A 22,660-nucleotide genomic window follows, 5' to 3' on the forward strand; every position below is an offset into this window, starting at 1 on the left:
GCAGGCTAGTGCCCTAGCCACCAGGCAAAGCAAGAGGTGGGATCTATCACTGACCTGAGAATTGGGAGTGTTCAATGCTAGACCAGTTCAGCCGGTTTACCATCTTGAAGCTTTCCTTCAGGGAGTCAATGCTGGAGCACCACTCGGGGGGGAATGCTGGAAAACAAGGCAGACAAGACGGTCACAGCCCTGTAATACAACATCAGCAGAACCTGGCCCTGGCTATTACTTGCCAAAAGACCCTAACGCTGCACTGGACAGGAATTCAGTCCTCAACTCCACCCTGATTCCTGCACCCCAAGCCTTGGGTGGATGGGTCCCCCTCTAATGGAGGTGAAAGTGGAATGTAGTTTCCAAGTTCACTCAGACCTGAGCTTCATCCTTTCCCCACCACCTATCCCATCTTCTGTAATGCATGGAGCACTGCTGCGAGGGAGTTCACCGCAGGAGTCCTGGGCACCCCACTGAACCCCAACATTATCCCAGCCCCCTCTGCCCCTAGCAGCTCCCTCCATCGTCGGCAACTCACCAAAGCCAGCGTTGTTGATTGAAGCCTGTGACTGCTGCTGTTGGTGCTGCTGGTGCTGGTGTTGCTGCTGCTGCGGGTGGGTGTGCGGGTGGTGCTGCTGATGCTGGTGGTACCCTCCATGCTGCATTGGGGGTGGGTGCATGGACATCACAGGTGGGGGGCCGTAGCCATCGCCACCCTGCTGCTTGCCCCCTGGGGTGGACAGCCCTCTGGGCTTGGGCTGTGGAGTGGGGGAGCAGCCCCCACTGATGAGGGGCCCTGCTGCTGCTGGTACATGTAGTAGTTGTGATTGGAGGGCTGCATGTCGCCAAGGAGAGAAGAGAAACCTGCAGGGAGTGAGTAAGAAGAGGTAAGAGATGCGGGGAAGGTGGCCGCCCAGCTCAAACACCAGCCTGCACTGTCCATTAATGACCCACTCACCCGTAGAATGTACTCGGGCGTTAGAGCGCCCTCGAGAGGCTCACACAGAGAGCACAATTCAAACTATGACATGACAGGCCTCTCCAGAGTCCATGGAATGGCCCCGTTTGTTAAAGCCCAGTTTTACCAACACTGAACCAATCCTCCTGACATATCACATCCGTGTTGTTCTGCCAGAGGAGATTGTGTTGCGCAAGGCTGAAGTTAAACAAGACATTTAGATGATGGGAGTGTTGACACGTGAGGTTTGGTTCCTTTTCCCCCCCAAGTTTCCATTTGTGGTTTGGGGTTGTTTTTTTTTTTTTTTTTTTTTGCCAGTGCATATCTCAAAATCCGCTTGGACTAGAAACTTTGCACTTTTCTCATGTAAATAACTAGAGGATTGCACAACTGCTTCTGTAGGCTGAGGGCACTGTACACATCAAGGGCTCCTTTCCTTCCTCCATGAGCTCCCTGTGTGCCACCCTCCCACCTCCTCTATTTCAGGACTCTGCAACCCTTCCACACGCTTCCCCACACCAGAGGGCTCCGTGTACCCCCCATGTCTCCTTCCCCATCCCCTCTACTCATGCTGGGGACTCTGTATTTCCCCTGGGGCCCTCCGTTCTTCCCCACACTAGAGTCCCCCGTCTTCCCCACCCCTCATGCCAGGGATTCTGTGTATACCCCATTCCCCCCCCCCATCGCATTTCTTTTCTTTGTGTCTGGGACACAAATCATTCCAGTTGTGTCAACATTTTAAAACTGTAACAAGGGGACGCTGTCATGCAGGAAGGTGTTAATAGCTGCCATCAACATGTTCTTTAATCTCCAGGCAATTACAGAGGTGGTTGAAGCCGCTGGCTCTGCTAATCAGATACCAAGGGCTCTATGTGCTCCCCCATTTTCTCCTTTTGGTTTTCCAATCTTCACCAAAATCTACAGGGTTCTGTCCATTGAGGCCTAGAATATTCCCTGAAATCTTGCAATTGATCAGTTGCAGCATTCAAATGTTATTGACTTGTGTTACAGACAAACATCCTAACACAGAAATGCCATCAAGCTGAATATAAGACCTTTGCCTTTGACTGGCCAACAAGCAAAACACCTGTCCCTGTCTCAATTTCTCAGGCTTTTTAGGACCCTGTAAAAGTAGCAATAAAAGGGCACATGCACACTTGGTTTTGCGTTCATAGGTCACCTTTAAGTCATAGTTATGAATGAATAACCTCCATTCTTTTTGTCTGGATTTTCTACTACTACTCTAGTACCTTTCATCCCAAAGCGCTCTACAGATTTATGTACAAGGATCACTCTCACACCCACTGAAATGCAGCTGCCTCTGGGGGGACGGCAGGAGCTGTTTAACAGCAACGCAACACAACACAACAGCATACAGCAGGAAGAAGAGACAGAAACTGTCTTCAACTGAAGGTGTGAAAGGAATTTAGGACGGCACAAATATTTCCTAAGTGGTAATTTGGCCTGGAGAACTGAGTTAAGGCTCCTAATCAAGATTTTCAAAACTGGGTGCCAAAAGTTAGGCTATGCCACAGCTCATCACCTAAATAAGGAACCTAATTTTCAGAAGTTGCATGCAGCAACTTCCATTGATTTCAAAAACCCTAACTTGAGTAAAAGGGGAGCTTAGTCTCCCTGGCTGGTTCAATCCTTTGGCCCTCAGCTAAGATTGCCAGTGAGGGATTAGTTAGATTTGGCGATGATGGAAACAGAATTGAGACCCGCCAGACAATTCACATGGACCACAGTTGGTTTTCAGTCAATATTGACGTAAGCTGGATTTGAGCAATCTAAATGAAAGGCTCAGTATACCACTGCCAAAACCTTGAGCTACTCATTCCAGGCAATGGGGCTCCTCAATTAACCATCAAAAGTAGGCCTCAATTTTACATCTTAACCCAACCAGCCACTCTAAAAGCACAGCTTCCCCTTGCACTGAGAACTGACTCAGAGGGGAAATCACACCAACCGAATTAACCAATTTCTTGTAGCACCATGAATTTTCCTTCGGTGTCCAAGCATTGACCAAACCTGATGCTACTTAGCTTCTGAGATCTGATGGGCTCCCAAAATAATGTATGGGTTGGACTTTTTGTACAGTACCTAGCACAGTGGGGTCCTACTCTATGACTAGGGCTCATGGGTGTTATGGTAATACAAATAATCAAAATTTTTGTTATGGCCCATCGGAGTCCTTCTGCTTGTAGGTCTGTATGACCCTGTTAGAACAGCAGGGTTTGACTGCACTGTGGACAGATTGACTGGCTGAAAGTCGAGTGATTATTGACATATGGAAGATCCTGGTTTGATAACATTGCCCTCCCAATGCCAGACCAATCTTTTCATGGATGTCTCTCTTTAAATAGAGGGGCAGCAAGCTGAAATTGTTCAAGGTTTTCTGAGTCCCCTATTCTTATCCCAAGTGTGACATTGCCCTCTGGTGGCTATTTTCTGAATCACAAAACCAGAGGAATCCAAGATGAGAAGGGATACAGTGGTTCTCAAACTGCGGGTCGGGACCCCAAAGTGGGTTGCGACCCCATTTTAATGGGGTTGCTGGGGCCAGCATTCGACTTGCTGTCTGCAGCCAAAGCCAAGGGCTCCGGCCCCGCTACTCTGGAACAGCAGGGCTTGGACGCCACCCCACCAGGGTCAGGTAGTAACTTTTGTTGTCAGAAGGGGGTCGCGGTGCAGTGAAGTTTGAGAACCGCTGGATAAGTAGGTCATATATCTTGTCCACTACACCCTCTCCCTTCCACTACACTCATTCTCCAGTGCTTTGTTCAGTTCTGCTTTTATGTGATCCAAGTGATAGGAGCTTCCACCCCTTCCTTTGGAGAGACCCTTCCACAGTCTAATTTCATCCCACTACTCCTAGTTTAGGCCAAACAATTGTCACTCTCTTGCAATTTACAACCTGACAATATTTGCACCTCTAGGTGGTAATTCATGACCTCAGACCTCCACATATTTCTCTCTTTCAAGCCTTTCTTCACAAGTCAATCTCTCTAACCCTTTAGACATTTTTCTTGTTTCTTCTGAATCAACACTGGGTATGACCGCTAGCTGTACAGAAAGAGAAAGAAGGGCTGGTAGGCTGAGAAAGGAGAATTTCTGGACTACACATTGTGTGTGGAGGTGGGGGGAGATAGAGCATTTGAAAGCAGGGGCATCACCTTTTCACACACTGCTAGAAAGAGGAAGGAATTGAGAGACGCAGGGGCACACATAGCCTGCACCATGCGTCTGGCTCTGGTACTCACCGTGCTGGGAAGAGGACGACTTCTCCAGCATGGATTTGTAGAGGTTTCGGAAAGACCAGCTCAGGTCCTGGAAGTTGATCTCAGAGTAGGAGAACTTGAAGTCGTGGTTAGTGCTGTAGAGCGGGGGTGGCACGTCTGCCCCTTCACGGCCCTGCCCCCCAGCCACAGTGGCTGCCACATCCACGGGCCCTGTGCCCTGCTAATGACCAGACAATAGCATGGAGAAAAAAACTCCTATAGATTGCTTGGCTTTGTAACACCAGGAATTTGAGGGAGTAGGTGGGGGGTTACTCCCAGAAAATAAAACACACAGCAATCCTACATCACTTGTCTGTCTCTCCCTCAAAATCTTCCCAACTCTCCTACCACAATGGGGGACCCCAGTTTCCTCTCTTTCCCCACCGCATACTAGCTCCAGCCCATCCTCCAGCTACTTCACACCCCGAATGCCTTTATCCCTGCCCTGTCTGCTCCTTTCTCCTGCTCCACTTCCTCCCTGCTTCCCTCCTGGTCACTGATCTCCTCTCTCCTGCTTCCCCTCTTCAGCTACCCTCTTGCCCATTGTTTCCACTCTTCCCATCACTGATTTACTCTTCTGTCCATTCCCTCCAGTCCCCCCCTTTCTCCCACCTCCTTCCCCTCCTCTGCTGCTCACCTGACTGTAGCTGGCAATGGGCGTGGAGCTCTGCAGCGATAGCTGAGAGGTGGCCTCAGGGGGCAGAGAGGCTTCTGTACTGACTGGGACAACGCCCCGTGGGCTCTTACTCGCTTCTTGTTCTGGGGAATCCTGTGATAACTGTGGGAAGGGGGAGGAAAGAAGAGGGAAGGAAATCAGAAACAGATGGAGAAGGGAAGCTGCAGATGAGAAGCCAGCGCTCCCATTGTACAAGCTGGTGCCTAGGAAAGCTAGATACTGGCTGCAGTGGAAGAAAATTCAAGAGGACAGAGACGCTCTTCAGACAGGACTAGATGGCGATACTGGGTGACGGCAATGGAAGCCACATGGTGATGACAGGAGGAGAATTCAGACTCCATGTTCATCCTGTCCTGGGCTTCACGTCCGCACGACCCCAACATGGTCCTGGAAAGGCTCCCTTCTGCCCTCCCCCACCACCATCCCATGAAAAGAATCACACTCACATCATCGTCTGGAGGGTGCCGCCTCTTGCGGGAGATATCTGGACAGGTATCTATTGTCCAATAAGAACCCTGGAAAGAAAACCCAATGGTGAGAGGAACTCCCTGCTGCAGGATCTTATTTGAGACCCATAGTGCACAACATCAACTAATATATTAATTGTCAGGGCCACCAACGTCCATGCTACAGTGCATGAGCTAACACCAGCTGGGTGTCAGGAAGATGTTTTCCTCCTGTAGTTAGGACTGCACAAAGAGCTCCATTGCTATTGTGGGAGTTCCATGCCTTCTTCTGAAGCTCCAGGTATCAGCCACTCTGAGAGACGGGTCACCAGAAAAAATAAATGAATGGTCTGACCCAGCATGGCAGGAGATGGTCTGGCCTAGCACATCTTTTATGCCTGCAAACCCCATCACTGTCTTCTGCCTTTCATGGGATGTATTTGCTAATAAGAGTACAGACCAACTAGGCTATAAAGATCAGAGTGGGCAAATTGACCTAAAAGATTGTTTGCAAAGAAATTTCTGAATGAGGAGACCCCCAATCCCAGACAGCGGGTTTGGTGCTTGGCTGGCTGGTTCTTGTTCATGGTCTAACTGGCCTCGTGTGGGGTTGGGAAGGAATCTTCCCCCAGGTCAGATTGGGAGTGAGCTTGGGGTTTTTCCACCTTCCTCTGCAGCATGTGAGTGCAGGTCACCTGCCTGGATTATCTGGGTATATCTTACTTAATTATTTCAATGCCACTGCAGGGTACTGGGCACTTGTGCACCTCAGTCCCTCCTATTCTCTGCCTGTGGCACATAATGGTTTGATTTCATTTCAACTGTGGGATTTAGCATGCAGGTGTTAGTGGCCTGTGGTACACAGATGGTCAGACTAGCTGATCTGGTGGTCCCTTCTGGCCTTAACTCTAGGACTTTTATTAACCTCTGATTGTGATTTAGATTGACCATTACAGCTGCAGCACTTGGTGGCCTTACAAGTGAAGCCCAGCGCACACATAACATGCAGGGTTTACTGAAACAGGGCATTATAACTGAGCCTTCCGAGTTGTGATCACCAAAATAATGATTCCATATCACTCAGATACCTAAGAAATGTCAATTGAGGAACCAGTCCCTCAAAGGTGATCTGCAAGGAAAGAAAGAAAATGGCCTTGGCCCCTTTCTGCAGCATAATGATATAGAAAAAAGACTCATGAGGCTCCTGTCAATGTATTTACATTAGTAATATCAGAATTTGTGGTCTCTCTTGGGAACCGAGAAATGTGGGTTGTGCATTTTCTCCTCAGCTCTTACTGAAGGGGCAGAGATGCCGAATTTTTAGCAGAAAGCGCTTTCTTACGACTGACTTTGGGCATTTGAGTTCAGTGGGTGCTAAGAACTGTTTTTAAAACCCGAAGTTATAAAACAGCTATAAACAAGTATCAGTTTTCTTCTCAGCTGCTTGTATTTCATTTCTCTAGTACCCAGGATGTAATGATCCTACCAGTTCTCCAGTCACCCATGATGTCTTTCAAGTAGAACAGGCTAGACAAGATCTGCATTTCGAATATTAAAAAAAAGGCAGAAAAAAAATCTCTGAAAAAATCTTTCAATCTAATTAAAGATCACAAGGCAGGGGGGGAAAGTGGGCTAACTTCCAGGTTCAGTTCTTCACAGGTCCTTTAAGTAAATGTTTCTGGAGTCATCGAACACAGCAGTATATCTCATTTCTTTAACATATATACTACATATTTCAAAGTTTTAACCACATGGGCAGAAAGGGCGATACTGGCTTATTCTCTACTGTTTAAGGCACTCACCAGGGAACATGTCAATTTCTTACCTTCCCAGGATCGTCCCTTGGTCGAGGCACCTTCCGAAAACATTTATTCAGAGACAAGTTGTGGCGAATGGAGTTCTGCAGAGAGACAGAGAGAAGTAAATAAATGATACATAGGAAGGATACGGGCTGCAGAAGACACTGAAGACTTCTGTGTTTGCCCAGGATGGGGTGAAAAAAGGAGAGCGACAGAGATCACTCAAAGCGAAAACTGCCTGTGTCCATGCAGAATGGGGCAGGACAGAAGCTAAGGAAAAGAGAGGGATGGACAGTTCTGGATGGGTCCTCCCCATGGATAAAATCAAACAACTCTGGGGAAATTAGGGATCATCTAACCCTGCAGACTGCTGGTAACTAGAACTTTGTCTTTACACCCAGCTCTTTTCTTTGCTTAGTGAGAACGCTTTGTCCTGAGGAAAGAAATAGAGCTCCCTTAAGATGGTGGAGTCTGTGTTCCAGCCACAGCATTCCTCACCTTCCACCCGATGCCAGCGTTCTTGTAGTAGGGGAAGTTGTCGCAGATCCAACGGTAGATCTCGCTGAGTGTCATCTTCTTGGCAGGCGACGAATTGATGGCATAGGTAATCAGAGTGGCATAGCTGTAGCGTGGCTTCCCGTCCTGGTGCACTGCAGCCTCATCCTTACTCAGGGTGGCGTTGGGGTCAGTGGGGGAGCCTGGGGGGCACTTCCGGGCAGCTCCTGGGGGCCCCGCCTGCGAGGAACCCCCTAGTTTCTCAATAGTGGCTCTCAGAGTGAGCTGGGGGAGCCAGTCTATGGAAGTGAGGCTGCTTTCCAGGTCAGAGGCCATGATGCCGAAAGCAGGAGTATTTGCTGGAGAGAGAGAAACAAACAGAACTGCTGAGGTACAAACAAATTATACCTGAATAATGGAAGAGAAAGATGCACTCCCCCACATCAAGGTACCTTTGTGAAGAGTGCCTTGCTCACTGGTCACAGACAGGTAAGGTTGTGTCAGTACAGACCTGGGACTATATCCCTGGAAGGACTATCTTGCTTGCTGCTAAGGTCACACAGTCTGCCTTTGGAACAGTAACCTCAAGGATACAGTCCTGCTCCGTGTACCCCAGTCTGACCCAGCTAAGATTACTAGAGATGAGAGGGATCTATCCCAGGAGGGTGGGTCCATTCCACTTGCTGTATCCCAGTCACACCACGATAGCATAACCTCAGCAAGCCAAGACTGGTATGGTATCCAGGGGACCATCCCTCTCACTATATCCCAGCTGTAGCCTGATAAGGTCACTTCCTGAGCTCAGGATTGGGATCATGGCTAAGGAGGAATGTTCCTTATGTTGTACCCAAGCCACACCCAGATAAGATCACCTGTATGGGTCAGGACTGGCAATATGTTCATTGGGGGTGGTGGGAGGAATTTCTTTGCCATGACCTGATGTCAACTCTCCCTGCATCATATCACACTGTATCCAACAGATTGTAAGCTCCTTGGGGCAGGATCATAAAAAAATCTATGGTGCTATTTACACATAATTATATCAACCACATCAAGAAAAGACTGAGACTGGACTGAAAACAGAATCACTATAATTAGATTTTGCCCTTCTTTAGCCCTTTTTTCCTAAGGATCTCCCAGCATTTTACTGAATTAAGCCTCATGAACTGTAGGTAGTATTATCATCCCCAAGCTGAGAAATCCCAGAGAAGGGACTGGCCCAAGGTCACACAGTGAGTCTGTAGCAGAGTAGAGAACCATACTGGGGTGTATTGACTCTGATCCTTGCCGTAGTCACATGACGACATATCTCCTCATAGAAATAAAGCATATCTGCCCAGTGTGAGTAGTAATCATACCCAAGCGTTCATTTCAAGTGGCCACACTTTTATAGTGGAACAATATATTTTGGTAACCTGTGTGGGATGAGCAGGGACATCGCCATCCAGGTTCTAGGGGGCCAGGTCATCGTAGAAATCAACAGGCACTAAGTGGCTGCACCAAGGACTGAATTACCCTCTCATCTCTGCCCGTGGTGCTCCCTTTAAGTCTGGGCTGAGACAGTTAGTTTGCATATCTGCAACCTGCACTGTACCTGTTTTGGGCACGAAGAGGGGAATTACGTATTTAGGGGCTGCCAGTTCTGCATCTTTCACCAGTATGAAATTCACTTTTTGAAAGATCACTGTATATAGATGCATGTCAGCAAATAGAAAGGTAACAGACTAACACACACATACACAGATAACAGACTAACATGAACACACCCTACTCAGGAAAAAAACCCATCAGGTGGCACCTCCCACTAACTGCATCACCACACACGGACAGGATCGGCAGAGGCAGGGAGACACCCATCTGATTGAGTGTAACAATTAGATATCCTTTCTAAATATAGATACTCCAGGATGACACTGTGTACGCACACAGATCCAGACATGCATGCACCCTGCACCTTTCTACACAGACACAATTCCCAGCTTCACATTCACCCAACACCCTGCTCTCACTGACACACCACTGTGCTCTCACAATACAAAAGCACATAAGAGTCTACACCCAGCCGTCACTCCCAACATACACACAACCCACTGCTTGCATTTTCATACACATGCTCACTCACTACATAGAACATTCAGGGCTCAAACACCCACGCATTTGGTACAAAGATCAGACAATATCCAGCACTCCAACACAACAACCAACACTGTCTCAAACACCCAGCACTGAGACAATATCTTTCTAATCACACAGCCAACACACACATACAAAAGTGAAACTACGGCACCGCCATATCTGTAGCTGGTGGAAACATTACTCTGCCTGTGGAGCGGAGGCAGTGAGGAAAGGAAAGGCCTAACTGCAACTTACTTATCTCCCTACTCATCTCCCTGCCATGCCATCAGATACAATAGTGATGAGCTAGATTAAAAGAGCAAACCATAGTTAGGATAGCATCAGGCCTTCCATTGCAAGTCCATTTTAAATTGCACATAACTCATTGAAAATATCTCCTTCCAGGCTGAAAGCTGAAACTGGTCTCATCTCGTATTATAATTTTTTTTTTTAAAGCCTGAGCAGAATCCATCCACCCTTTCATGGAATTATACAAGGGTGAAATAACTATTCATTTTCCCAGTGCAAAACAAAAAAAACAAAAAATGTTCTTAGTGTCTATAGAACTCAAAAACAGCTGTAACTTTCCACATAGTCTGTCCTCATTAAGGACTAGTCTCAAGGCCAATTCAGGAGAAAAGAAACATGAAATAAATAGCAACTAAAACGAAATATTCCGTTTTGTAAGTGTGCATTACAGAACATCAGTCATGCTAATATGTACAGGACTACAGAATAACAAAAATAATATGGGCTTGTGATTTCATGCTGCTATTTCATTATAGAAATGAATACTTGTGTAGAATGTTAACTATGCAACGCTGGAATTACAAAGTAAAATAAAAACAGAGCTTAAAAAATTCTCTTTTTCAATCTTATGCTACTTTAAGATTCAAATTTGAAACATTCGAAATTCAGGAAATGCAAAAGTTACAGTTTTCACAGGAATTTTCATTTGTTTATGTTGCAGTGGAGTATTCTGGATTACTACTCATAGAGTTAAATATAAGGGTAATATACAATAGGCTAAGAAATGCAAGAACGGTCCTGCCTTCATTGGCGGAGGGGGGAGGACATGCCAGGTTAGATTTAGATTATATGTACTTAACACAGGTTAAGTATCTTAACTTTTGCATTTCCTAACTTTTGAGAGTTTTTAAAAAAATATAACTTTAATATTACCTTCAAGCTTAACTGAGGAGTCACTAATGTATCTCCATAATTAATGCAAGTTTTGAATTTATACATATACGAGGCTCACCCACTGCTAAAACACAGCTGCCCTGGGGGTGAAACACAACAGGTTTTTAAGACTGCACAGCCACACTAAACAACAGTTTAGGATGGGAAGTGAAGAAAAAACCTGTATCCAATAGAAACTGTATGGAAAATTTGGGCAGCACATTGGGTTTTCCTTAGATCATATGTCTCCCGTCCAAATAGTAAACCAGCCTGACACTGCATAACTTGTAACATCTGACATCACAGTCCAAACCAGAACAGCTACAACACTCATGATTTTTTCAGCTTCCACTTCCCAGTCAGGCCTTTTTACTGTCTGGCAGATGTTCCCTCCACCATCTGTTATTCTCTCTCTCTTTCGACTACAGAACAACCTGCTACTGCAGAATGAACAGGATGAATCCAGTCACTTTGTTTTTGTAGGCCCTACTACATTATCTAGCCAGATAGAATTAACTTCTGGCAATGAAGAAAAACTTAAAATGGAACATCATAACCTGTACACATCCATTTTAAGGTCAGTCAAATACTTATACTAACACCCTTCACATCACTGTAGGCACCAACGTAAAGATGTACAATCATAATATCAGAGAGGATTGGAAATGGGATACAGAGTCTTTCATCTCCTGGGCATTAGTTACAACATAACCCCAGCTCAGGAAGAGTCAGAGATGGGATCCAGAGCCTTTAACTTCTAGAGCATTCATGCAAATCTGTACTTAAATGAACAGTGATTTGCATGGTTCAGACAGAGAGGAAATTACTCAGAAAAATCCTATAATCAGTTGGCACTGAATAATTCACTTGGGACAAGTGATACTTTAAGGCAAGTCAACAGCTTGTCCAGAGAGCAGTAATAAACATCCCAGATGCGGTGACTGACCAGCACGTTCGACCTGAGGCTGAAAATGGAAGCTGGCCTCCCCCATCTCAGATTCCCTGTACTATACATGCCACTGACTAGCTGGCAGAAGAAATTAGTATTTTGCCTGTCTTGCTACTTTGCAAAGTTCTTCCACTCAGTCAGTCATGCCCCTCCTTGCACCACTGCTCACTTCAGAGCATATTAGAGATGGAGTATGTAGCTTTAAGAACTGTGCAAATGTGTGGTTACTGCCCCTATATGGTCTGGACTACTCTTTGAGGAAGGGCTCAAAAGATTTGTCAGTTTAGAATCAGGTGCAGCTCGAGTGAAACTATGAATGAAATGAGGCTGGGTGTAAGCTTTTAAAGGACCCAAAACCTACACTAGTTAGATACGATTACTTTCGTTTTCATTTTGATCCACTGAAAATCATTGGCCAAAAGGCTCAAACCTAGGAGCCTAAAGTTAGGCTGCTAATTCTGTATTTTAGGCACCGAAATGGAAGTGACCTGATTTGTACAGATGCTGAACTCTGCAGCTCAAACGGCAATCAGTGGGAGCTAAGGTTGCACAGCTCCTCTGAAAATCAAGCCACTCCTACGTACGAGCCTAAAATATAGATACAGGAGTCTAACTTTAAGCTCCCTGGTTTGAAACTTTTTGGCTCAGGATACAGCCGGCTTTGGGGAGGCATAAGAAAATAACTGTTGTCAATGCCAGAGTCACCCTGTCTTTGAAAGAGCAAAGTGATCAGAGTGACAGCAGTAAAGAAAGAGGCCTAGAAGAAGAAAGGAAGAAAAAGAAAAGATAAAACTGGCTATGTATGGAAATATGGATATTTTGTATTTTGATAAAAAAAATGAGGATTTTGAAGTTTATGTGCAAAGATTGTGCAATATTTTTATAGCAATAATACTGAAGGGAATCACGCGACCGGGGGGGGGGAGCAATTTTCTTAATTTTGGCTGCAAGAAAAACATTTGCAGTTTTGAAAGATTTTTGTTTTCTCTCAAGAACAAGGAGATATAAATGAGCGAGACTAGAATGAAGTGTTTAAAAATGTTATCTACCCCAAACAAACTTCCTCACTAAAAGAGATAAATTTCACCTAAGAAACCAGAAAGAAGAAAGCATATCTGATTTCCTGGCTAGTCTCAAATCACCATCTACAGCCTGCCATATTGGTAACTATCTGTGAGGCTCAGGAAATTGCTTTGTTTCTGGAATTAGAGATCCAGAATGAAGAGCGGCTGCTGTGTATTGTTCACAAATCAAACTTAACCTGAAAGGAGTGGTGGATGCACGATTGGTATCTGAGTCAGCCAAAAGAAAGCACTGCAGTTTGAGAATGCACTTCTTCCTACATGCCACATAAAAAAGGAAAGCCCAGCTCACAGGGCAAGGAATTAACAGGAGTCACTACACCCAGGAATCCGGGTTTCCATTGTTTGGGACCAGACCAGCAAGCACAGTAATATTCTTCCAACAAACTGAAGTGCTGGCGATGTGGTTACAGAGGACATGCAGCTTGTGCTTGTCGTAAACCACAGAAGAGAAAGGAATTCAACAAAAGGAAGTTATTGTCACCTACAAGCATGAAATACACCAGCTAGGGAATACAGAGGAGCGTGTTACAAACTCTGAGCCTGTCCATAACAAGATGGCTACTCAGAACTGTTTGCAGTGCAAGACAGAAGGGACTCAAATGTTTTATGCTGTATTCATATCAATGGATAAAAGCGATACAGTAGTTTTGATTTTTGGACAGGAAATTTGCTCGTGTTACACTAAGAGAAACTAACATAGCACTCAAAGGACTATAATCAAAGGACAATAAAAGTTTTAGGACGTCTTAGATAAATGTAAACTAATGGGGTACTCATTTGATGTTACTAAAGACCTCTGTAATTGGCACTAACTGGCTCAAGAATATAAAGTGTACCACAAATTAGGTCTGGTGGCAAAAGGAAAAGAAAAAACAATTTTTGATACAGTCACGGGTTTAATGAAAGGCATAACAGAAAGTTTTTTTAAAAGGCCAACCAACATTTCTTAAGGCTGATCCGGTGTCTTATGTTTTGTGAGAAGCTGTAGAAAGGCAATTAGAAGAATTGCAGGAGCAGAGAATAATTTCATCTGCTGAGTTTAGTGAATGGGCTGTACTGCCTGTGTGTGTTCCTGAAACTGATGAAGTGTGAGGATTTGTGGGGACTATAAAGTCACCATAAACCCCAGGTTGGAAGTGGATCAGAATTCAATTCCAAAACCACAGGATTTATGTGCTAAACTGTCAAGAAGGGTAAAATTTACAAAGCTTCACCTGCCTCAGACATATCAACAGGTCATGTGAGAGCCCGATTCTAAAATATCCTGATTGAGGAGACATATAAAAGGCTACCATACACAATGTAGATAGTGACCTGCCAGATTAAAGGAAGTGACTGGATCAAGTTCTCCAAGATTTCTATTTTGTTGTCAGCTGTTAATAATAAAAACGTAGAGGAACACTTGAGAAACATTGAAGGAATTCTGAAAACTTTGCAAAAAATCTGTTTTTAAAGTTACAAAAAATAACCAAGTTACTTTTTTTATGGCCTAGCATCAGTGCAGGGGAAGACAATACAACCCTTACAAGAAACAACAAATGCTACTGAGAACATGGCTCTATCTAAAAATGCTTAGCAGCTGTGATCATTTTTAACTTTGTTAAAACTGCTATAAAAGATTTATCCCAAATATATATATATATATATATATATATATATATACACAATGAGCCTAATGTCTTTACAATTACAGGAAAAAAATGTAACATGGTTCGGAGCAAAAGATCAGATAAGGCTTTTGAAGATGCACACTGAGGAGTTCTTCTGTGCTGGTACATTTTAATTCATAGCTTTCTTCACTATCACAAAGTGATGCTTCCCCAGTAGAGGTAGAAGCTGTAATTTCACACATATGCAAAGATGAGAAAGAGAAGTCCACCACATTTGCTTCAAGGATATTAACAGAACAATTATACTCACACTGAGAAAGAGGCATTGGATATTATTTTTGGAGTAACTCAATTGGGAATGAAATTTACCTTGGAAACCAATTATATGTCTCTAATAGGGAAAGTAATTCCAAAAGAAGGTATTCCAGGTCTGGAAGCAGCAAAGATGAAGAGATGGGTTTTAATTTTAGCTGCATATCAGTATGATCGATATCTGGTGCAAACCTTCAGTACAGCTCACACTAACACGCTACCCAGATTGCCTCTGAAATTAGAGATCGAATCAGAAGGAGAATCACTGTTCAGAATCACCCACTCAGAAGATTTTCCCATTACTGCAAAAAAAGATAGCCATAGAAATAAAAAGATCTATTGGGTTAAAATAATGTAATATACTCTTTCTGCAGGACGGGTCTATTGGAGAAATTTTGTTCTAATTCCTGTAACAAACATGGATTCATCAATGAAAAATGACTGTTCACTATGAGGTATAATAATAGTAATACACATCTTACACCGAAGGAGCCTGGCTGAGTTACACGAACTTTACGCTGGCATAGTGAAAACAAAAATCTGACTAGAAGTTAATTTTGGCAGCCAGGCTTTGAAAAAACACTGAAAGAGAGATTAGACAATGTGAACTCTGAAGTAGTCACCAACACATGCCACAACCCGTTCCACGCCATCCATGGAAGTCGGTTATGAAGACTATGGCTACACTTCAGTGGTAGCCACTGTAAGCCAATGAGAGAGAGCTCTCCTGTTGACTTAATTAATCCACCCCCAATGAGTGGCGGTGGCGATGTTGGCTGAAGAAGCTCTCCTGCTGACATAGCGCTGTCCACACCGGCACTTAAGACAGTGTAACTTACGTTGTTCGGGGAGGGGGGGCTTATTTACACCCCTGAGCGACATAAGTGATACCAACATAAGTGGTTGTGTAGACATCGCCTAAGACCTGGCAAAGACTCCGTGCTCATTTTGCAGATAATAAGCAAATGGACTTCTATGTAGTTGATGCTTCTTCCAGGTGGACAGAAGCAGGACATACGACAAACACTTCTACTGCTAAGATTACTGAGACGTTGTGGAATGTGTTCGCTGCGTGTGGTTGCCCAAGGAGTTTGAAAGCAGATGCAGCTGGAGTTGAAGTTGGAGACTGAACATAGGAATGTAGCTTATAAATAAGGATTCTTTGTCTTTTTATGTTTGTTATTATTCTGATCCAGTTAAAGTCACTCTGATTAATTAAAAGAAGCATTTCTGACATATTGGATTTTGGGAGGCATAACACCTAACACCCATTAGCCAGACTTCCTAGCCAAAAGTTTATATGAACCTGTGTGGAGGATGCCCAACAGCAAGACCAAAAAGCAATGTTGCAGTGGGAAGCCAGCCTACCCCTTGTAACAACTCTCTACAGCTGGGAAGGAGGAAGGTACTGGAATCTCCATTGGGAATTCTGTATCCTACAGTTTTGGACCCCTAAGAAGCTACACTTTTCATACCATCCATTGAGAATAGTAGCTGTCTGATAAGATTTTAAATCCCCCTTCCAGTCCCCTAGATGCTGGAAGGAGCCTCCTCTCTCTTCTCCACCCCACAAAGCCTCCTGATCGCTGTGAAAGGGGTTCTCTGCTCATCCCTCATCTTCCTGATTGCTTTGGGGTGGGGGGGGGGGTTGGGTGTCTCTACTTCTCCAGGGGTTTTTTGTTTTGTTTTTTATCTTCCTTCACCATGAGGTAAACAGGGAGGGAGGATGAGGGTAACAAGCTGGTTAACTGTGTATAATCTGAACTTTATGTATAATTTAAAAATACTTAAATACATGATCCCCACTGGCCCCTGCTTGGCCATTATGGATTGCCAGTTTCCTGTAGGTGTCATGGTAGAAATGAGCTGAGGAGAGATTTGAAGGAGATTAAGTTAATTGCTTTATGGACTGAGGCATTCCACAAGTATGCTGTGGAAGTAAGTAGATGTTGTGGAAGAAGAGAAAAAGCAGACAGTCAGGTTGGCATCGATGATGGAACAGAGGCCAATGTAATAGAAGACAAGGGCAGATAAAAAGGGGGACACAGAATTACGAAGGGCATTAAGTGAGGACAAGAACCTTGATATGGTGGACCAATGGAGAGCCAATGGATGGATCTGAAGAGGGGGATGACATGGTGAGAGCAACAGGCCAGGAAAATGATCTTAGCAGCTGTGTTCTGCAGGGGGTGATGCTGGTGTCAAAGAGGTAGTGGCTGCAGCAATCAAGATCAGAGATGATGAGGGCCTGGACAAGAATTTTAGCTTTGCGGATAGAGAGAAATGGTTGATCTTAGAGAATTTAAAGAGGAAGAAACAGCAGGATATGGATACAACCTCCATTTGTGGGGCAAAAGTGGGAGGAGTCAGAAAGGATACATAGGTTGTGAGTCTGGGTGATAGAAGTGTGGTGGTGGTGTAAAAAAGGGACAGAGAAAGGGTGGGGGGAAATGATGGGGATGGTTTCAGAGGGAAGTCCAAAGTTCCGTTTTGGTCATGCCAAGTTGATACTGAGTCATGCAAGAAAATATGTCAAAGAGACAGGCTAAGATGTAGGACTGGATGGAGGGAGACTGGTCAGAAGTGGAGAGGCAGATTTGCAAGTCATTGGCATAAAGATGATGGCGAAGCCAACTGAACAGATGAGATCACCAAAAGAGTGTGCAAGTGAGCCAAGGAGCCTTTGGGATCGTTAAGGAAAGAGGTCAGCCTACTGAAAAAGACACGGAAACAAATGACCAGAGCAATTAGGAAGGGAACCAGGAGAAGACAGACACACGCAAGTCAAAAGAGGACAAGATTTCAGGAATGAGAGCGTGATCAAGTGTCAAAAACAGCAGAAAGGCCAAGAAGGATGAGGATGGAATGGAGACCCGTAAGACTTGGAGAAGAGAAGGTCACTGGAGATGTTATTTGGTCTGTGCCCTCTATTTGCTCCTTCATGATACATAAGCAAGGTCTGAAAGGTTTTTTTGTTTAATTTCGCAAGGCTTTTCCTCATATTCATTACCTTATATAGATAAGGAATAATAATCCTTCTAGCTCTGAGATAGCACTTTTCATCCTTACATTTCAAACTGCTCTATAAAGGATCAGCTTCATTCTTCACATGTTACTGATGGGGAAAGGGAGGCACAGAGAGGCAAAGTGTTTTGCCCACGGTCCCCCAGCAGACCAGTGGCAGAGCCTGGAAGAGAACCCAGATCTCCTGAGCCCCAGTCCAGTGCTCTATGCTCTACTCTTACCTTCTCTGTATATGTTGGAGGTCAAGAAACCTGGAAGGGATTTTAGGCAAATTATTTAATCCCTATTTGGTTTTTTGTGCAGGTGGTGGTGGTAGGGATTTGGTGTTTTGGTTAATAAATATTTGGAGGAAAAATTGTTTTGTGAAAAATTCAACATCCTTACTCCTTCAATGAAGGACTGCAAAAGGACCCAGTCCCTTCCCAATTGCTCAGATTTCACTGCCTTGAAAGTTATGTTATAATCCTATTAGTTCTACAGTCATCCACAGAACTTTTCATATGAAACTGTGAATAAGACCTGAATTTCTAATTAAAAAATAAGCAGGAAAATCATAGAATCATAGAATATTAGAGTTGGAAGGGACCTCAGGAGGTCATCTAGTGCAACCCTCTGCTCAAAGCTCAAAATAAACCTTTATTTTGGGGAATTAAAAAACCCCTACTTCATCCCCCTCAAAAAAATTTTGACTCCAATATGTGCACAGAGAAGCAGAACAGCACAAACCTATTCTTTTTTCCTTTGTAGGTCACTGGTTTCAACCCAACCCCACATCAGGGGAACTGGCTGGCTCAGGGTGATCAGGACATGGGATATGGAACCTTGTACGTGTCTTTCACTTCTAGGGTTCCAATACAACCTAAGATCCTGGAGAGCTGGAAGGAATCAGGGAGACTCCGGGAATGTAGTGTGGTGCCTTTTAATGCTAGATAATCAGCGACAGTCCAGGCACACATGGTGGAGGGAGGGGCAGTTAAAGAGGAAGGGTGGGAGACTGGATGAGTCAGAGGGATTATGGAGCCTTTCACCTCTAAAGCACTACTGCCAACCCCATGCTGGCAGGACTGGATAGTTCAGGAGAAGCAAATGATTATTCATTACACATCTGCATTAATGCACATGTATTTGATATAACCCAAACTTAAAAAAAGGCCCTGCCTCCACAAGCATACGATCAAACAAAGGCAAAACCAAGAACGGATCACAACACAGGTGTGGAAGACCACTGATGAGGGGCTCAATGCACTGCAACTAGGAAAGATGCCTGGAAGAAATGGGTCTTAAGGAGATGGAGGATGCATGGTGTATAAGGGCAGGGAGAGCGTCCTTGACATACAGGGCAGCAGGATAGAAGGCCCAAAGAGTGGAAAAAGAGATGCAGAGAGCAGTAAACAGAGAACTGGGAGAAGTGCAGGAGAGGAGGGAATCAGAGCAGAGAGGCAGGTAGGGTGAAAATGTGCAGGGCCTTAAAGGTGCAAAAGCAGAACTTAACTTTGATGTGATAGCAGACAGGAAGCCATTGAAGGGATTTGAGGAGAGTGCTGACATGGAGTGAGAATCAGCAGAGGAAGACAGATAACTAGCAGCAGCAATGGGATACTTAAGTCTTTCACCTCTAGGGCACCAATCCCAAGCAGGCCCCATGTCATGATGGGGAATGGATAATAAGCCTTTCACATCTCCATGAAGCCCAGAGACTTCCTTAACAAGCTGGTCCTGAACTCTGCTACAAAGTCCCTGGATTGAGCCATTCTGGATACTCTGCACTAGATTCATTTACATTTTAAAATGGAGGTTTTAAAATGAGTTAAATACAAAAAAGGATAGTACATGCAATACAGTCTCCACTGCGGTATTCATTTGTACATTAAATATAATTTATTTGAAACTGTCTCCACATTTTCACTTTTTTAATATGTCTCAGATTTTTGTATTCACAGTGCATAACTGTATCATAGACATTTTCAGAGCACAAGCTGAAGATTTTGAGAGCAGGACAGAATCATGGAAGATTAGGGTTGGAAGGGACCTCAGGAGGTCATCTAGTCCAATGCCCTGCTCAAAGCAGGACCAACCCCAACTAAATCATCCCAGCCAGGACTTTGTCATGCCAGACCTTAAAAACCTCTAAGGATGGAGATTCCACCACCTCCCTAGGTAACCCATTCCAGTGCTTCACCACCCTCCTAGTGAAAAAGGTTTTCCTAATATCCAACCTAGATCTCCCCCACTGCAACTTGAGACCATTGCTCCTAGTTCTGTCATCTGCCACCACTGAGAACAGCTTACTTTAAATCTCGCTGGAACCCCCACTCAGGTTGTTACAGGCTGCTATCAAATCCCCCCTCATTCTTCTCTTCTGCAGACTTCCAGGATAGAGAACAGTTGGGGCTATTGGCATGTAGGCAGGTGTGTGAGGCAGTTTGGGAGTGAGACGTACACGTTAGCTGGATGTTTCTACTAAAATAATCAGCAGTGAAATAGTTAGTGATTATTGACGTTTAAATGGTTATCTTCAGGTTTCCAGGTTAACATCCAATAGACCTTAATGGGGTAGTTCACATTTCTTAGAGCCTCACTCATAGCCTTCTGCAGACTCAAATACTTGATTCGTGTTTTCATGGTGATCTTCAAAATTATCAAGCCTAGAAATATAATGTATTTTAAAATGAAAGCTGAGATTCTGAAGCACTATTCTGCAGCTGTAGAACTCATAGGTATCTGCTTGTAAGGCAATGGTTACAATCTGGCCCTGGATGATTGCTGGGGAGGATTGGGGAAACGAGATACATCTCTTGCTTGCTAGTGACTAAAAGTCAAATCATTCCTATCTGCCAGCTGTGGGAAATGAGTTACTTGACTTCTTCATGGACAGATGTCCATATCACAATTGGCATTAACGGGTCTCCCCTCTGACATTCTCAGCAGAGAGGCCAAAGGTCTGAACAGATCATGGAGACTGAACTCCCCACTATAGGTGGCTACAAAAGGCCACAACTGAGGTCCATTGGCAGGGGTGGTGTATGGAAGATGCCTGTGTTGCTGGGGTTAAAAAGATAACTTTCCTAGGGACACCTCTAGCTTTACTGACAAGGTCAGTAGCATTTTTTAAAGCAAATAAATAATAATAATAATAAATACATAAATAAAAATGAGTATGCAAGCATCCCACCTCCCTGAACTCAATAATTTTCGCAAGAATCAGGGGTTGCAATCAGATTCCAAATTGGGTAATAACATTCAGCCTCCTTAAATTGGCCCCTGCTAGTTCAGCTAATATGGTATTTGCCTGACCCCTTACCCTGATTCCAGATACTGTCCATAAAACCAAGGACTTTAAAACAAAATCCAAAGAACTAACAAGATGTGATGAGACTAATGTTATATATGCTAGCATTCATTTATGTAACCCTTGTTCTACCATATCCCTATAACCTCTCTCATTTCATGTGAAATTTTATTTAAGGACCTGATCCTGACAGGCACTGTGTACCCTCAACTCTCATTGACCTCCTTGCAAATTGGGAAGACAGCACCTCAAAGGATCAGACTGCTTATATTGTAAAGCTGAGATTTTCAAGCCTGGGTGCCTGAAGTCAGGCTTCTAAGTCTACATTCAGGCAACTAAATCAGTAGCCTCATTTTCAAACTACAATGCACCTAGCAGCTCTCATTGAGAATTCAACTGTGGGGTGATGGGCACTTATGAGAATCTTGTTTAGGTGGACTTAGAAGCCTAAGTTTGGCACCCAGGTTTGAAAGTCTTGGCCTAAACTCCTAAGGACATAGACCTGTTATTTAATTTGTCTGTAAAGCACCTTGCACATTTAGGAAGATAAATAATATTCTTCCCTTCTCCTCCTAGGGACACCTTTATATAACATCCTTGGTGCAGGATGGCTGCAGCATTCCACCCCAGAGGCAGCTGCATTTCAGCCTTGGGTTAACAATCCATGTAAATAAGTACAACAAAAACCCGCAGATCATACACCCCTCAGGTTACTCACTCCCCTGGATTTATCAGCATGTCCTGGCTTCTACATATCTGTCTTTCAGACTGCAAGCTTTTCAAAGCAGAGATTGTCTTAATTTGTGTGTCTAAAACAGCACTGAATATTCTGTCAGCAATTAATGAATAAACAAACAATTATACATAGGCCCCACACGGCAGTCCGCCTTGCAATATTGTCACATTTACCAGTTCAGCCACAAAATCTAAAAACTCATCCTTTATCATGATGACTGAGAAGAATGAAAATACAAATCTTTTATACACCCTTCAAAATATAATTTGCTGTGGACAAGTAGAATTTTGCAAGGCTGGCATACACATTCAGTAAAGTGCTTTGGCATCCATCTAAATGAACCAAAGGCACTAGAAAAATGTCAAGTCATTATTGTGAGAGCAGGAGCAGAGGAAGGTAAATTAACCCCAAGAGCAGGAAGCGTCAGTAAACCCCTTTGACTGTACAAAGGCCAAAATGCCTTGGTTATTGCCATCCTTGCAGTAGATAATGTGCTCTACTCAAAACAAATGGATTGCAAAACTAGAGAACAACAAGTGGGAGGGCATCTTATAGCACCCCCAGAATACAAACATTATGGTTTCGGTTCCCCTCTGTAAAACCCACCGAGCCAAGCTAAAAATCAAAGAGAAGTCAAAATGCAATGGCAAAGGTGGGTCAGTTATCTTGGGTTGACCTGACACACCTTTGTCTGAGCTTACTGGGCAGTTAC

General features: G+C 44.2%; 1 protein-coding gene across 1 annotated transcript in view; it reads right to left on the minus strand.

The window, feature by feature from the left end:
- Window positions 1-22,660, minus strand: part of FOXJ2 (forkhead box J2) — a 29,932-nt gene that overhangs the window by 4,729 nt on the left and 2,543 nt on the right. The window contains 8 exon segments of the mRNA XM_067530997.1: window positions 55-156; window positions 530-730; window positions 733-855; window positions 4,213-4,408; window positions 4,868-5,008; window positions 5,353-5,421; window positions 7,178-7,252; window positions 7,650-8,005. Coding sequence (XP_067387098.1) covers window positions 55-156; window positions 530-730; window positions 733-855; window positions 4,213-4,408; window positions 4,868-5,008; window positions 5,353-5,421; window positions 7,178-7,252; window positions 7,650-7,982 — 1,240 coding nt within the window. The 5' untranslated portion in view covers window positions 7,983-8,005.

Source organism: Emydura macquarii, unplaced genomic scaffold, assembly GCF_026122565.2.
Source record: "Emydura macquarii macquarii isolate MOO-44397 ecotype Brisbane River unplaced genomic scaffold, CSIRO-AGI_Emac_v2 contig_3122, whole genome shotgun sequence".
Lineage (NCBI taxonomy): Eukaryota > Metazoa > Chordata > Testudines > Chelidae > Emydura > Emydura macquarii.